This window comes from Aythya fuligula, chromosome 12 (genome assembly GCF_009819795.1).
Source record: "Aythya fuligula isolate bAytFul2 chromosome 12, bAytFul2.pri, whole genome shotgun sequence".
Taxonomy (NCBI): Eukaryota; Metazoa; Chordata; class Aves; order Anseriformes; family Anatidae; genus Aythya; species Aythya fuligula.
The window spans coordinates 9,081,810-9,098,322 of record NC_045570.1 but is presented as its reverse complement, the minus strand read 5'-3'; the positions used below and the strand labels follow the sequence as shown (position 1 = coordinate 9,098,322).

Here is a 16,513-nt window from a genome sequence, read left to right as displayed (position 1 = left end):
GCTGGCACAGCCCTGGAAGGGGACATCGGGTGTGTGGAAGGGACAGAAGACATCTGTGCCATGATGGGAGGAAGGCCCAAGCTTGACCCCACCCTGCATCACTTTATTAGGATTAAAAAGCTCAGCATCAAGCGAGGCACAGGGCATTTTGTCCTCACATCTTTACAAGGAGAGGATGGATTTTGAGCTACCAGCTCTGACTGTGCTCGGGCTCCTTCCATCCCAATTTCTGGCATCACCAGACACGGGCTGAAGGGAGCAGACAAGATGACCACCCCCAGACCCCCACCTGAGGGTGGACGCAGCTGGTTCGTGGCTGTGGGACACAGACCCTGGCCTGGAGGCAGAGCCAAGGTGCTGTGAGCATGGGGTGGAGAGGCAGAAAAGCACAGAGAGCAGTTTTCAGAGAAGGTTCTTATTGAAGGGCGAGGAATTGTCACCTTATAGCAGGGGAAGGGAGGTTCAGAGCAGTGACAGGGGTCTGCCACACGCACCAACGCCACCGTGAATTACACTTGACAGATTTCCAGCTGCAAAGAGCAGAGCCCAGAGGGGAGCATGTTTTAGTAGTTACAAGTCCTCAGAGCCTTTACGGCCATTGTCGGGGGGCAGCTTCAGCGCTGCCTGGCCCTGAGGTGGAAGAGGAGGGGAGCCTGCAGCAGGATGGGTTCAGGAGGACACAGGAGTGATCCCAAACAGCCCCCCCTCAGCCCACCCCGCTCCCTGACCGCTGCTGCCCGGGCGAGCAGCCTCACAAAGCCTTCTCATGGAGAAACGAGCGTGGGGATGCCTTCGGTGCCTACGCAGGCAGGATGGCCGAGCGCTAACCGTTTGCTTCCTCTAGTGCAGACGGGTGCTGGGGCTGATGGACAAAGGACGAGCAGCAGGGGAGGATGGCTGTGACACGGGGGAGCCAGCACTGCTGTCCCTGCTCCACAGCGTGGTGCGATTTTGACTAGGCTTCTACAACAACTCATCTACAAGATACATTCAGCAGCGGCGTTAAGTGCTGTGGTTGGAAGTTTTCTGCTTGCTTCCTTTCCTTCCCCTTCTTCCAGCAGCGGGGAAGGCCGACAGCTCCAGAGCACGCTCTGTCTTTACTTGGTGACCTGGTGGATGGCGTGAGCCAGGTAACCCACGTTGCCCGACGTAACGCCCGCCATGGAGATTCGGCCGTCCTTTGTCATGTAGATGGAGAACTCCTTGATCAGCCGCTCCACCTGGGATGAAAGAGCAGAGTTGAAAATTCAGCACGACCTCTACTCTGGAAGATGTTCTTATCGAGAAAAACCTGTCCCTGGAGGCTTATCTGGCACCCACAGCCCACATCTTTCTGACAAGAACTGCAAAGAACACCTTGATACCAGGGGAATTGTGTTTACCTGCTCAGGCTTCAGCCCCGTGAAGCAGAACATGCCGATCTGGTCGGTGATGTGCTGCCAGTTGTGCGAGGATCCCTCCTTCTTGAGGTTGGACACCAGCTGAGTCCTCATGCCGATGATCCGGTCAGCCATGCCCTTCACCTCCACCAGCCTGAGAATTCAACCCAAGAGCTGCTCAGAGCAGAACTGCGATGCTCCAACGCCGCTCCCTATCCCCAACTACCTGGGAAGCAACCCTCTCCACCTTGCACCCCAAAAACACAGGGTGTGCAACCCAAAGCAAAGCAAACCCCACAGAGCATGGACCTGTTGCCCCGGCTGGACAGTTGCTTCTTTCTCCCAGCATCCAAAGGTGATAAAAATGGTGTTATTTATTTATTCTGTAATTGTTGGACACTACAAGAGAGTCTCTGCATCTCTCACTGCTGAAAGCCACGGCAGAATTGGAGGCCTCACGGCAGCACTACCCAAACACAAATACACATCAAATAACACCTGGGGTGTGCAGGGGTCTCCCACAACGCAGACAGCCCCAGCTCCACAGCCATGCAGCGAGGAGACATCTCTGCCAGCTCCTGGATCTGGCCAAAGCAGCGCAGCCCCAGCAAGGCCCTGCGACAGCCAGCCTTTGTCCCGCAGGGCCAGCTGCCACCAGGGACCCAGCACCCTGCAGGAGCAGCGCAGGCTGATGCCAGGAGGCTTGGGGCACGAGGGTTACATTCCTGAGCCTTTATTCCCAGGGGATTTAAGCTTCCACTTCCCCCACGTGAGGCTCAACGCTAGACTTGTAGCTACTCAAGTGGCTACAATGAGTTAAATCAGTCCTTTGTGCTCCCGAGACAGGCAGCTCTGCAGACTTCAATCCTAGGGAAGCTCTGTCGCCTCCTCTAGAGGGTTTTCTGCCTCAGTAACGCAAGGGAAACCCGCGTGTGTGAGCAGGGATTTCCCCAGAGGGCAGCAGCAGCTGGTGGTGCTGACTGTAACCCTGCAGCTATCAGCAGGGCAGGCAGCAAGCTCGGCTCCATGCCTCGCCTCGTGGGCACTGGCAGCTCCCTCTTACCACTCCTTCCGCAGCTCGGGGGTGTTGAGGATGATGGAGGCGATGCGGGCTCCGTTCAGGGGCGGGTTGGAGTACATGGGACGGATGAGGATCTTCAGCTGCGACTCCACCCTCTTGGCTTCCTCTGCGTCGCTGCAGATCACCGTGAAGGCTCCCGCGCGCTCTCCTGAAACGGAGACAGCCCGGTCAGGTCCCAGCCCGTGGATATCCAGGGCTGGGGCAGGACTCCTCTGAACACCACGCTGATTTAGCACAGCCCTGCTTTCTAACGCGGTTCCTCAGCTCCCACCTGCACCCTGTTCAGTACCACAGGACAGCAGCTGGCACTTGGATAACACCAGGCATCTCTAGAAAGTCACCGGCTGCTAATCCAGCCTGGAATCGTCCCCGCACCACCGCCCAACTCACCGTACAGCCCCATGTTCTTGGCGTAGGACTGCGACAGCACGATGTTGATGCCCTGCTCGATGAAATGCCGCACGGCCCAGGCGTCCCGGTTGATGTCCCCGCTGGCAAAGCCCTGGTAGGCCATGTCGAAGTACACCAGGAGGTTCCGTTTCTGCCAGAGAAGTGACAGTGTCACCGAGCGGCCGGCTGGTGCTTGCGAGGAGACCCCAGGCACGTGAAAGAGGGAACCCAGAGTTGTGGTTTTCCCAAGAAGTGCGAAGCGTTCCCGGGACACCTCACTGCTCACCTTCACCATGGCTGCCATCTCCTTCCACTGCTCCTGCCGGGGATCCACTCCGGTGGGGTTGTGAGCACAGGCGTGCAAGAGGATGATGCTCTTTTCCGGAATTTTCTAAGGATGATGGAACAGATAATGAGGGATTGGCAACATCCAGGCACTCTCCTCAGGTGGAGAGATGAGGCTTGCCCTGGATGTGCCCTGCAGGGCTCCCAGCCTCCACTCAGCACCTCACCCATTCCCCACCTCACCTCCCTGCTTCCAGCTGTGAAAGGCAACTCACAGAAATGTCGTCCATGGCCCCAGCGAAGTCGAGGCTGCAGGTTTTGGGGTCGTAGTAGCGGTAAGCCTGGAGCTGCAAGCCCGCATCGCGGAAGATGGGCGTGTGATTGCCCCAGGAGGGTTTGGGTAGGTACACGTCGCGGCTGGACTTGAAGAACCGTTGCTGAGCAAGAGAAAGAGAGAGCGTTCAACAGCCTGGATCCAGCTCCCACCAAAAGGATGTCTCTTCCTTCCCCAACCGGCCAGGGACTCACCAAAAAATTGGCTCCAATTCGCAGAGATCCAGTCCCAGAAATACCCTGCACGGTGACATACTGCGAGGAGAGGAACACGAACAGGAGTCTGAGCAGACTGAGGAGCCTGGGGCTAACCAGCCAGCAGCTCCGAGGCACCAGCAGCCACGCCAGCCCTGCTGGGTGCCCACGTGCTGCCCACCCCCTGCTCCCCAGCCTGCTCCCTACCCGGCCGCTCTTGAAAGCCTCGCTGTTTTCGCCCAGCGCCAGCTCTGCCGATGCCCGGGTGAAATCCGCCAGCCCCCCGATGGGCAGGTACTCCTTGTCCATCTTCTTAGAGGCTATCATGGCCTCTGCCTGGAAAGGAGGACGCACGGTCAGCACGGAAAGCATCCCCACGGAGAGGACGGAGGGCAGCTCACGGTCATTTCTCTTCACATTTGCTCGCTCAGAAGCAGCAAAGGCCGACAGGAGCTTCCCCTCCCCTAGGGCCCTTCAGAGCCAGAGGAGCAGCACATTTCTGGTGACACCCTGCTTTTACCATGGGACACAGTCCCCTGGCAGCCACCAGATCCCTCAGAGGAGAGCACCACTTCCAGCCCCGCACGAGCTAGCGCTGCTGCACAAGGACACCCATTTCTTTGCCCACACTGGAACTGTCCCGCAGGACGGGGAGGCTTGGCTGTTATGGAGGAGCAGAGACTCTCTACAGACAGAGACACCCCAAACCAGGTAGGGCAGCAAGCCCTTCGTGGTGCCTTGTCATGCTGGGAAGGTTACTGAACTAGATAAGATTCAAAAATAAATAAAGAAATCCAGGAAACCCAGCCAATTTTGAAAGCAGCCTGACTGCCAGCCAGCCTTTGTTGGTGGCTGCCTCCAGCCTTGCTGATCTCTGCTCCCCTCCGGCAGCGCTGGCACCAGAACCAGTCCAAGTTTTTGTTTGACACAGCATCAGAGAAAAATACGGCCACGTGGACAACTGGAGTGATCTGGGAACCCTGTTTGTGCTCCCAGAGCACTGGGACGGACGCTGGCAGCATTCACACAGCACCAGAAACTCCTCCTGATGCCACCCAGGCTCCCTGGGCATGACCCAGCTGCGGTGCGGGCAAGGGACAGCTTCAAATCCCACACCAGCAGCCTATTTCTACCCGCAGAGCCCCCGAAGGCTCCATAATCCCCTCAAGGGCAGCGTCCACATCCAGCTCCCGGGCTGGCGTTTTAGGCTGGCTTATGGAGAAGCTGGGACAAAGGCTCAGCACAATTTCTAAGGCTAATCCAGCGAGGGGACAGCGTCAGCTCTTTCCTCGGCCCAGACAACATCGGTTTGCTGAAGGAACACCTTGAGCTGCGCTGTGCTGGGGGGCTCCTGGACGTCAGCAATAAATTAGACAGCCCTGGAAGGGGCCAGGACGAATATTCCTGGTTTTACCCCTTGCCACGCAACCACCCCGTGCCCCAGAAGCGCTGGCACTGCCCGCAGAGCTCCCTGCACAGCGCCTGCAGCCCCCGGCTCACCTTGCGGACGCAGCTCAGCACGTAGGGCTTCCCGTTGTCGTCCCGGTACGCCCCCACGCCCAGGTTCATCTTCTTGGAGTTGGTGTCGCGCTTGTACGCTTCGGTCACCCCCAGGATAGGGTCGGGGGGACCCATCTCCACGTGGGACCACCATGAGCTGCGGGGGAAGAAGGAGCAGCTGAGGGTGAGGCTGGAGGACGGGGCACAACCCCCCTGTGTCACCCCCAAGCACGGCAGGGACATTTTTGGGGGCCCAAGCAGTGCAGCAAGAGCGATGTATTCGCATGGAGCACCTCACTGAGCTTCTTCTGAGATCCCAGAGAGGCTCTCGTGCATGAAGCCAACCTGCTGCTCCCACAGCGCTGGCTTCCTAGCAGCTATTTCCCCTCCCGGCCCTACAAACCCCGCCTGGCTCTCACACGGGGCTGTTCTGGCAATCAGGCAGGACGCTTTCTCCTCACTGCGATGAGCTCCTCGCAGCCAAGCACGAGCCCTCCCTGCGTCAGCTCCCGCTGCCGGGCATCCCGAAGGCAGCGAGCTCCTCGGGACACCAAGGCCAGGCTATAAAAAGCAACTCCTTGGGCCCAGCCTCCCCCCGGCCCGCTCAGGCTGCTGAAAACAGCAAGCACAACTCACAAGTCCCCTCGTCTGGTTTAAAAACGGAAGTTTTTAGCCTCTCCAAACCCACGGAGGGGTAATTAGGACTCGTTAAGCACGGGATCAGCCTGGCAGGATGACTCAGTGGTGCCAGGACGCACCCCTAGCGGGACGCAGCACATCCCTGCGTGGTTTACCTGGCCTGTGCTTATTTCGGCCCCAAGGGCTGCCCACCCAGAGGCTCCCGGTGTTGGAGGCGTTCAGGTCCTGCACACCTCAGCAGGTCACAGCTGCCGCAAGCAGCACTGATCCCGAGGGCATTTCCCTAAGCCCCAGGGCTCCCCAGTTAAGCGCTTTTGTTCTGAGCCTTTCCATCAGCTTAGGGCCGCTTTAGGGCCTCTTTAGGGCCGATTTTCTCGTTCTCAGCCAGAGGGCTTCGGGGTGAAGGCAGCAGAACGGCTTCTCTGCTGCTCCCAGGGAGCTGGCAGGAGGAAACAGCCCGCCATGGGATGTCCAAACACACCCAGCAGGGATCAGCCAAAGCCTGCCCGAGGTGCTTGGGACCAGGGACCTAAGCCCTCAGGCCCTACCACACCCCTCGTTACCACCACGCGCCGTCCCTGCGCCGCATTCTAGTTTATTTCAGGCGATCCCAAGAGCGCTGCTCTCAGATAAAGGTCAGAGTTATAAACTGCCCAACCTCCCTGCCCACGCCGCGGGCCTGGAGAGGCGTTTTGGTGCCGAGCCCTGAGTGAAAAGCAGCTCAAGCTGCGGTTTCTCTGCTGGAGGTTTGCTCGGGGCAAGCCAGGAAAAGTTTTTCCGTCCACTTTTGGGCAGGAGTGAGTCAGCGCCGGGGCGTGGAGCGGAGCTGTTACCTTGCAGCCTCCCTGCTCTCTGCCAGGCCCTCCTCCACGTGCGATGGGGGGACAGAAAAGGCAGAAAACACAGCAGGAACCCCAAAAAGGAGCCTGCTAACAGCGTGTGTGGAACCCAGTGGTTGTGTATTGGAGCTCCCAGCAAACTTTCCTCCGGGCAGGCACTCATGGCTCCGCTGAAGGTTTCCTTTGTTCCTTTCCTTTATTCCCCACACCGGGTGCTGCTTTCAGAGCCTCTGCCAAAGCCCTGCAAGCCCCAGCAGAGCGCGAGGCCAAAGGCTCTGCGCCCGCGATGCCACAGCTACGGCAAATATTTACAGCGGGACGCCGACGGGACGCTCCTGCCAGCCCCGAAAGCCCCGGGTGGCTGCGGGGAGCCCTCGGTGGGCTCAGCCCCCTGAGCGCTGCCTCCACGGTGTCCCCAGGTGATGCTCCGAGGGTCTGGCTGCACCCCGTGACCCCAAATCCATCCCTCTGCTGCCTTCAGAGAGGGGAGCCCGGCGCAGAACAGCTCCTGCAGGAACACCACGTGCCAGGCAGCAGCCCCCGACCCCATCTCAAGGTGCATGGGGTCCTTGGGCCCCCCTATCCCTGCTGCACACCCCCAGCCCCATTTCTTGGTGCACAGGACCCCCCCCCATCGCATATGCTGTACTTGGGACCCCATTGCACGCCCCCAGCCCCGTGCCCTGGTGCAGAGGAACCCCCTGCCCACCCCGGTGCACAGACCTCTCCCACCCCATTGCGTGACCCCAACCCCACATCTCAGCGCACAGGGACCCCCAGCCCACTTCCTCAGCGGGCACCCCGAGTGCAAACCCATCCCACAGCGGGCAGCACCCCCCCACCCCATATCCCCTGCCCCCATCCCACAGCGGGCAGCACTCCCCCTGCCCCACTGCAGCCCCCTGCCCTATATCTGTGTGCACAGAGCCCCCTTGCCCCATTCCTTGGCGGGCAGCACTCCCCTGACCCCAATAAAGACCCCAGCTCCTTGTCTCAGCACACAGAGCTCCCCAGCCCCCCTGCACGCCCCCAGCCCTATTCCCCGGGGGGCAGCGCCCCCCGCCCCATATCCTGGTGCACAGGGCCCCATCCCACAGCAGGCAGCTCCCCCCCGCCCCCATACAGCCCCATACAGCCCCCCCCCAGCCCCCTGCCCCATACCCGGCTCTCAGCCCCCCCCCCGCCCCCACCCCATATCCCGGTGCCCCCCGCCCCCCCCTGCGCTCCCCCCTCCCCGCCCCCTCCCCTCGCCCTCCACGCGCCCCCTCAAGGGCAGCCGGGGGCCGCCGGGTCCGGCCGCAGCCAATCAGAGCGCGCGCCCCCCGACTCGCCCGGCCGGCCCAGCCAATGGGCGCGCTGTCTCCATGGCAACGCCGCTCCCGCCCCCCCACCCACCGGCCTACGGGCCGCGCCGAGGGACATTTTTCCTCACCGCGAAGCCCCCCTCCCCGCCCCCCCCATGAAGCCGCCCCCTCCCCACAAACGGCGGCGGCCGCGTCCCGGAGGCGACGAAACGGCTCCGGTGCCGCCCCCACGAGGCCTCCGGGCCTCACCTGGCGCGGGCGGCGGCGGCGAGGCGGGGGGCGGCGAGGAAGCGGCAGCTCTGCAGCAGCGCCATGGCGGCGGGCGGCGTGAGGGCGGCCGGCAGATACAGCTCCCCGCGGCAGCGCACTGCGCATGCGCAGTGCCTCACAGGAAAGGCCGCGCCCCTCTCAGTGGCCACGCCCACTCGCGGCTCCGCCCCGCCCACAGCGCCCCCTGGCGGCCCGGAGGGCCCCGTGCGGCAGCTCCCTGCGGGAGGCACTGGGGTGTACTGGGGGGTACTGGGGAGTACTGGGCTGTACTGGGCGGTGCTGCACCCTGCTGGGCTGTACTGGACAGTGCTGCACCCTGCTGGGCTGTACTGGTCTGTACTGGGGTGTACTGGGTTATACTGGGTTGTGCTGCACCCTGCTGGGCTGTACTGGGTTATACTGGGCTGTACTGGCCTAGACTGGGCTGTGCTGCACCACGTTGGCCTGCACTGGGCTATACTGGGATGCGCTGCACCCTGCTGGGCTGTACTGGGCTGGGCTGCACCGGGCTGTGCTGCACCCTGCTGGGCTGTACTGGGTCATACTGGGCTGTGCTGCACCCTCCTGGGCTGTACTGGGCTGTGATTCAACATACTGGGCTGTACGGGGCTGTGCTGCACCACACTGGCCTGCACTGGGCTATACTGGGATGCGCTGCACCCTGCTGGGCTGTACTGGACTATACTGGGCTGTGCTTCAACCTACTGGGCTGCACTGGGCTGTATTGCACCATACTGGGCTGCATTGCACCCTGCTGGGCTTCACTGGGCTATACTGGGCTGTACAGGACTGCACTACACCGTACTGGTTGGTACTGGGCTATACTGGGCTGCACTACACTACACTGGGCTATACTTGTGCTATACTGGGCTGTACTGCACCGTACTGAGCTGTACTGGGATATTCTTGGCTGTAAAGGACTGTACTGGTGTATACTGGGCTGTACAAGACTGCACTGCACCATACTGGGCTGCACTGGGCCATACTGGGCTGTAGTTATGTTATACTGCGCCTTACAGGGCTGCACCACACCGCACGGGGCTGCAGAGGGCAGCAGTGGGACACACTGGGCTGTACAGGACTGCACTGGGCCATACTGGGCTGTGCTGGGTTATGGGGGTCTGTACTGCCCCATACAGCCTGTACCGGGCCATATAGGACTGCACGGAGCTGCATTTATGTCATACTGGGACATACAGGTACAGGACCGCAGGGCGCCATACTGGGCAATACTGGCCTTATACTGGGCCTTACTGGTTTGTGCTGCACCATACTGGGCTGTAGTGGTTGTACTGGGCTATATATGACTGCCCTGCACCATAGTGGGCCGTACAGGGACATACGGGGCTGTGCAGTCGCCCAGTGCGCCACTGGGGGTATACTGGGCCATACTGGGCTCTCTAGGGCCATACAGGACTGCCCTGTGCCATACTGGGCTGTACTGGGCCATACTGGCTGCCCCCTGCCCACCAAGCCCAGACCCCCTTGGCGTCCCCTACATCCACAGCCCCATGGGGCTGAAACCTGGTCCTGCCACCCCATTTCCCACAAAAAAAAAAAAAAAGCATTTTAGGGAAAAAAAGAAGAAAAAAAATCCAGCCATGAATGAATTTTGCGATCAGTTTTTTTTTTTTTTTCCATTTTTTTTTATTATTTTTTTTGCTCTAAACCTATTGTTTTTGCCCTGGCGAGGCGGCCCAGCTGAGCCCCCGTGGTGCCGCGGCCCCCTCCCAGCTTTGTTTGCGAGCTCGTCTTTGGTAACCGAGAAAAAATAAATAAATAAATAAATAAATAAAATCAACTCGAGAAGAGACCAGAACCCAAAATCATCCCCCCCTCCGAGAAATAAACAAAACAACCGAAAAGCAACCGGGTGGACGGGATGAAAACCGAAATAAATTAAAAAATAAATAACTAGATGTTTATGCCTGATTTTAACGGGGGAAACGAAGCCGGGGCACGGGGAGGAGGAGGAGGAGGAGGGAGCCTAGACGGGGGGCTCGCTGCAGAGCACGATCTCCAGCTCCTTGCGGTACAGCCGGCCGCCGTCCGACAGGTTCATGATGCTGCGGCGGTAGTTGGTGAGCTGCTGGATGCTCATCTCCTGCGGGGGGAGAGCGGCTCGGCGCGCACCCTTGGGTGCTGGAGTCCCCCCGATCCCTCCGTCGAGGAGCTGCTGTCACCTCCTGCCCTCCCGGGGTAGGATCCGTGGGGATGGGGACACGCGGGGTACCCCCAGGCATGAGGGACCCCCCCCGAGGGAGGTGTTCATCCCCCAGGGCTCCGTCCCCCCCCGCCGGTCCCCGTTTACCTTCTTGTTCTTCTCGTAGAGGTCCTTCAGCAGCGCGTCCAGCTCGTGCTCGTCGATGAAGCCGCTCCCGTCCTGCCGGGGGGACGTGAGCAGGACACCAGCCCGGGACCATGCCGTGACCCCAAATCTCCCACCCCGTGGAGGAATCGGGACATCTCCCCAAGGAGACCCCCCCCAGGGCCGCCACCTCCACCACAACCTCCCCAAAGCGTCCCCCAAGCCCTGCGGGGTGGGAACAGCGTGGTGCTGAGCTGCTCCGTCCCCATGTCCCCCTCTTCGTCCCCACATCCTCCTCTTCATCCCCTCTTTGTTCCCACTTTGTCCTCATGTCCCCATCTCCTTACCTTGTCATAAAACGCGAAGATGGCATTGAATTCCTCCGAGGAGAGCTTCATCCCCTGGGCAGCGAGAGACACGGAGGCATGAAGGGGAGCACAGAGGCACATCGCAAACATAGGGTCAGAATTATATATAAATATAAATAAATATATATATATATTTTTTCTTTTTACCTGAAACTTAAGAAGGAAGTTCTCTTGCACTGGCAGAAGCCTGAAAAGCAAGGGGTGGGTGGAAAATTGTGAGCCAGGCTTCCCCAAAACACCGCGGCGGAGCAGGCACCACCGTGGTGGCCGAAGTGGTGGCGGTGGGTGCAGAGCCTCCGCTCGCAGCCCGCCCAATCCCTTCAGTGAGCAGGGAGCCCAATTTGGCCAAAATCACTATTTTTCCCCCCTTCTTTTGTTTTCCAAGGTCAGTTTTGGGCTGAATCCATCCCTGAGTCATGGGCAGGGTCGGGGCTTGGAGGGACAGGAGCGCGGCGTGGTGTGGGACGGTGGCACAGAGGGCACCAGGTGCCTGACATCACCCTTCCAGAACGCAGATTTGGGGCTTTCTTCCTTAAAAACCACCATCAGTGAGGCCAAGTGGGTCCTCACGGTCCCGCCCTGACCCTTCTCCTTCTCAGAAGGACGCCGTGGGGTGGAGGAGAGCCAGAGCCACCTCCCCCCGGGCATCTTTGGGGCTTCGTGTCCCTCCCCACCGCCCCGCGGCCTTACCGGGACATCTCGGAGAGCCCCAGCTTCCCGTCCCCGTTCATGTCGAACATCCGCAGCTGCAGGACACAAGCGGCCCCCGGTCACCCCCTGCTGCCCCAGCGCCCCACCGGGAGGCCAGCGATGGCTCCGGGCTCCCCCCACCCCCTGTAGGGCTGGGCTGGGGGTGTCCCCCCCGGCTCCGGCTGCCACCTACGATGGTCTGCGTGTACTCCTGCAGCTTGGGCTCGTCGTACGGCCGGTTTGCTTTCTTCAACAGGTCAGACAAGAAGCCCTGTGGGGATAGGGGCCACGCCGTCCCGCTGGTTGTCACCCCCCAGTGACAACGTGGACGTCCCCGCGCCCGTCCGCCCCGCTCGCAGCCCACCTTGAGCTCGTTGGCCTCGATGTAGCCGCTGCGGTCCGTGTCGTACCGTCTCCACGCCTGGGAAGGAGCCGCCGTGAGCCCCGGCGGGTGGCCCCGCACGGATCCTTACCCCAAGGGACACCCCCGCGGGGATGGGGACCCCGATCCCACCAGCGACCACCCTGCGTGCTGGGTCACCCACGGGGCAGGCGGCTTCTTGAGCCGTGGCTTTGTGCCGGGGTTGAGGCGCCCTTGTCCTTGCTGCGGCTCGCCAAGCAGGTAATTAATATTTAATTACCTCCCCCAATTAAACGGAGCTCTCTGCTCTGCTTTCAGGTGTCGATGCTGGGGTCAATTTTCCCCCCAAAATTGCTCGGGGATGATTTATCCACCAGGTTGCTTTCTGGGGCCAGTTTTACCCCAAAAAGCAGAGGTTTGGGGCTGCTCCTGAAGATCTCGTCTCCCCGCAGCGCCGAGTACCAGCGCGAGGTGCTGGGCTGCCCCAAAGTCCCCCGAATCCGGGTGGATTTGGGTGGCAGTGCCACTTATTCTGGCAGAGGATCTGGGCACCGCAGCACCGGGGAAGGTCCCCGCGCATCCTGCCCCGCTCACCTCCATGAACTCCGCGCTGGAGCCCACGTGCTGGCGGAAACACAGCAGGAAATTCTCCTCCGTGGGCAGGATCTGGGCCAGCTGTGGGGACCGTGGGTGTCAGGGGGGCTCCAGGAGCTCAGGGTGCCCTGCTCGCGGCCCTGACCCAGCTTCGCTGAGCCCGGCTGCACTGCTGGTCCCGCAGCCCCGTCCTCCTCCTCCTCCTCCTCCTGCCTCGCTCACCTCGGCCATCTCGATTTTGCCGTCCGCGTTTTTGTCGTATTTGTGCATGAACTCCTTCATCTTGTCGCCCAGCTTGTCCTTCCGGGAGTCCTGCCGGCAGCGAGATGGGTCAGGAGCATTTTCCCTGCCTCGCTGTCACAACCCCAAGCTGTTCTTCCCTTCCCATCCCATCCCATCCCATCCCTCCAGGACACGCAGCCCAGTGGGGATGACATCAAATGGCACAAGTGACAGGGCCACCAGCGTCCCGACACACCCAGACTCAGCTTCCCATGCAGACCCGTGCCTCAGTTTCCCCCCCCGTGCATTCAGGAAGCCCTGCAGCTCCCCCTGATGTTTTTAATTAGGGTTTTTCTTCACGGCACGCTGCCACCGACCTGGCGGTGACCCGGGAGGGTCCCCACCCGCGGGACCACGCGGTGACCCAGCACAGTGCTCCCACCGCCCTCCCAGCCATGCCCCAGCGAGGTGCAGCTGCCAGCAGCCCAAAATCTGGGGCAGGAGGGATGCGGGGAAGGAGGGAGCAAAGCCAGGAGAGCCCCTTACCACCCCGGCCCCTTTCCGAGCGCTTTCCAGCTCCTGGAAGAAGTTTTCCAGCTCTTTCCCTTCGATGTAGCCATTTCCTGGGGAGGAAATTAGGAAAAAAAAAAAAAAAGGGAGCTAAACCCCTCGGGTGTTTTCCAGGGCAGGGATATCCCCGGTGGATGTTTAATTAAACCTCTTGGTCCTGCTTGAGCATCCTCCAGCTTTTGGGAAACGGCGCAGCCCCGAGGTGGGACAGAGGTGGCCGAGGGCTGGGCGAGCATCCATAGCGTGTCCTCCCCCAAAATCCCCCAAACCCCCCAATCCTTCCCCGTTTCAGCCTCGGAGGCCGCTCAGGGCTCAGACCATCGGTGCCGGGGGACCCCATGGAGCGGCACCACCACGGCTCCTGCAGCCGGGCGGGGGTCCCACCGGGACGAGGGGGTGGGCACCAGCCCGGCGGGGGATTTTGGGCTCCTTCTGCCTCCGTCACCCTCTGCTGGGCTCCGTCACCCAGCCAAGGTCACGGCCGCGGCGTCCCCTTCCCAGCAGGGACCTCCTCGCCCTGGAGCTTCACCGGGGACGGGCACCAGCCCCTCGCTGCGCCTCTCCCGCTGCCCCCCGGCTGGTTTCGTCCTCCCCATGGGGACGCCCACCTTTGGGTGCCCACGTCCCCGTGCCACTGCCACCGGGCACCCCCTGGCTCCATGGAGTGGGACCGGCACCGGGAGCCCCGGGAGGGGGCAGCTGCAGCAGCTGGAACGAACCGCGGGGCACCCGGAGCTGCTCGCCCTTTTTCTTATTATTTTCGGCATTATTTTTGCTTCTTCTCTACACTTTTTTTTTTTTTGCCCCCTCCCCTTCTTTTGCCATTTTTTTTTTTTGCCAATTTGATTTGCTCTTTTTTTTTTTTTGGCCACTCTGATACACCTTTTTCTTGCCAGTTCGTTTTGCTAGTTTGCTTTACCCTATTTTTTTTGCCCTTTTGCAAATTCGTTTTGCCCTCTCACCAGTTTGTTTTAGCCTTTTTTTAATCAGTTTGTTTTGCCCTTTCTCCCCCTTTTTTTTCCCCAACTTATTTTGCCTTTTTTTCTTGCCATTTTTTTTTCCCTGTTTCCTTTGCCAATTTGTTTTACCTTTTTTTCCCCAATTTGTTTTATGCTTTCTCCCCCCCTTTTTTTTGCCAATTTGTTTTACATTTTTTTTCCAATTTGTTTTGCCTTTTACCCCCCCCTTTTTTGAATTTGTTTCATTTATTTACTTATTCCTAATTTGCTTTGTCCTTTTTTGACATTTTTTGCCCTTCTCTCTCTCTTTTTTTTTTTTTTGCCAGTTTGCTTTACCTTTTTCTTGCCTTTTTGCCAATTTGCTTTACCTTTTTTTCCCTTTTTCTTCCCAATTTGCTTTACCTTTTTTCCTTTTTGCCAATTTTCTTTACCATTTTTTACCAAGTTGCTTTGCCTTTTTCCCTTTTTTTTTTTTTTTTTTGGCCAAGTTGCATTGCCTCCCCCCCCTTTTCTTCCCAATTTGCTTTACCTTTTTTCCCCTTTTACTTCCCGATTTGATTTACCTTTTTTCCCCTTTTCTTCCCAATTTGCTTTACCTGTTTTTCCCTTTTTCTTCCCATATTGCTTTACCTTTTTTTTCCTTTTTTTTTGCCAATTTGTTTTACCATTTTTTACCAAGTTGCTTTGCCTTCCCCCCACCCTTTTTTTTTTTGTTTTGCCTTTTTCCCCCTTTTTTTCCCAATTTATTTTTCCTTTTTTTTTTCTTTTTTTTTTTTTTGTTTTTTTTTCCTCGCAACTCATCGCACTGATTCTTTTCTCCCCCCTCTTTCTCACATTCCCCTTCTCCTCCCTAGCATCATCATCATCAGGACACGGAGCATCCCACCCCATCCCACCCCATCCCACCCCAGGGACCCCCCCCACCCTTTTTCCCCCCTCCCTGACCGTCGGTGTCGAAGTGCCTCCAGACGTCGAGGAACTGGGACGCGCTCAGCTCGGCCAGGTGCAGGTGCGGGGCGCGTTGCGGGGCCGCCCCCCCGTGCGGGACCGGGGCCGGGACCGGGGCCGCCGCCGCCTCCCTGCCGGCCATGCTCCGCCGCTGCCGCCGCCGCCGCCGCCTCCCCCTTTTATACCGGGACCGGCCCCGAGCCGCCGCCAGGGGGAGCCGGGGCACGGGGCGGGGGCGAGCGGGGGTGGGGGAGATGGGGGGACACGGGGCTGGGCTCGGCCCGAGGGGGTTTTGTGCTCCACGCCCTGTCCTGAGCCGCTTGTGCCCGTCCTGCATCACCTGCCCCTGTCCTGGGTCGCCTGGCCTTGTGGTGTGCCTCCTGTCCTTGTTCTAGGTCACTTGTCCCCATCCTGTGTCACCTACCCCCTCCCCGTGTCACTTGTCTCTGTCCTGTGCCACCTGCCCCTGCCCTATGTCACCTGCCCCCATCCTGTCTCACCTGCCCCTGCCCAATATCACCTACCCCATCCTCTGCCCCTGCCCCGTGTCACCTGCCCTTGTCCTGTGTCACCTGCCCCTGTCCCATGTCACCTGCCCCTGTCCTATGTTACCTGCCCCTGCCCAATATCATCTACCCTTGTCCTGTGCCACCTGCCCCATGTCACTTGTCCTTGTCCTGTGCCTCCTGCCCCTGTCTTATGTCACTTGTCCCCGTCCTGTGCCACCTGCCCCCATCCTGTATCACCTGCCCCTGCCCTATGCCACCTGCCCCTGTCTTGTGTCACCTGTCCCCGTCCTGTGCCACCTGCCCTGCCTCATATCATCTACCCCTGTCCCATGTCACCTGCCCCATGTCACCTAACCCTGCCCTGTCACTTACCCCGCCTATGCCACCTACCCTTGTCATCGCACCTGCCCTCTGTCACCTACCCTTGGCCAGGGCCACCTCCCCCTGTCCTATGTCACCTGCCCCTGCCCCACATCACCTCCCCATCCTCACACCGCCCTCTGCCCTGTCCCCAACTCCTCCCCATCACTCTGTCCCTTCCTCCCTGCCCCATGTCCCAGTGCCATGTCACCAACAGGTGAGGGACAATGCCAGCAGCCAAGTGCCACCTGCGCCCCCCCAGACACAAAACCTGCCCCTTTTGGAGGAAGAATTGAGGAGTTTTAACCAAGAGCAATCAGTTTTATCCCACAAAATCCCCCCGTGGGGACGTGCAGGATGTGGCCCCCGGACTTTGCCTGCCCTGCTGGGGGGTTTGGGGTGAGGGGGG

The 16,513-nt window shown here is 59.8% G+C and overlaps 2 protein-coding genes across 2 annotated transcripts; both read right to left on the bottom strand.

The window, feature by feature from the left end:
• Positions 1 to 396: 396 nt before the first annotated feature.
• Positions 397 to 8,291, bottom strand: GOT2 (glutamic-oxaloacetic transaminase 2). Its single transcript, XM_032195707.1, has 10 exons — positions 8,195 to 8,291; positions 5,164 to 5,320; positions 3,871 to 3,999; positions 3,664 to 3,723; positions 3,411 to 3,572; positions 3,137 to 3,241; positions 2,851 to 3,001; positions 2,443 to 2,608; positions 1,383 to 1,533; positions 397 to 1,220 (listed from the first exon to the last, which is right to left on the bottom strand). The coding sequence occupies exons 1-10, from the start codon at positions 8,257 to 8,259 to the stop codon at positions 1,098 to 1,100; spliced, it is 1,269 nt and encodes a 422-aa protein (XP_032051598.1). The 5' UTR covers positions 8,260 to 8,291; the 3' UTR covers positions 397 to 1,097.
• Positions 8,292 to 9,874: 1,583 nt separating this feature from the next.
• Positions 9,875 to 15,764, bottom strand: CALB2 (calbindin 2). The gene is made up of 12 exons (XM_032195768.1): positions 15,760 to 15,764; positions 15,233 to 15,342; positions 13,305 to 13,381; positions 12,759 to 12,848; positions 12,537 to 12,617; positions 11,946 to 12,002; positions 11,775 to 11,852; positions 11,582 to 11,637; positions 11,039 to 11,078; positions 10,871 to 10,924; positions 10,527 to 10,598; positions 9,875 to 10,319 (listed from the first exon to the last, which is right to left on the bottom strand). Exons 1-12 carry the CDS (start codon positions 15,762 to 15,764, stop codon positions 10,203 to 10,205), a joined length of 837 nt encoding a protein of 278 aa, XP_032051659.1. The 3' UTR covers positions 9,875 to 10,202.
• Between the last annotated feature and the right edge of the window lie 749 nt (positions 15,765 to 16,513).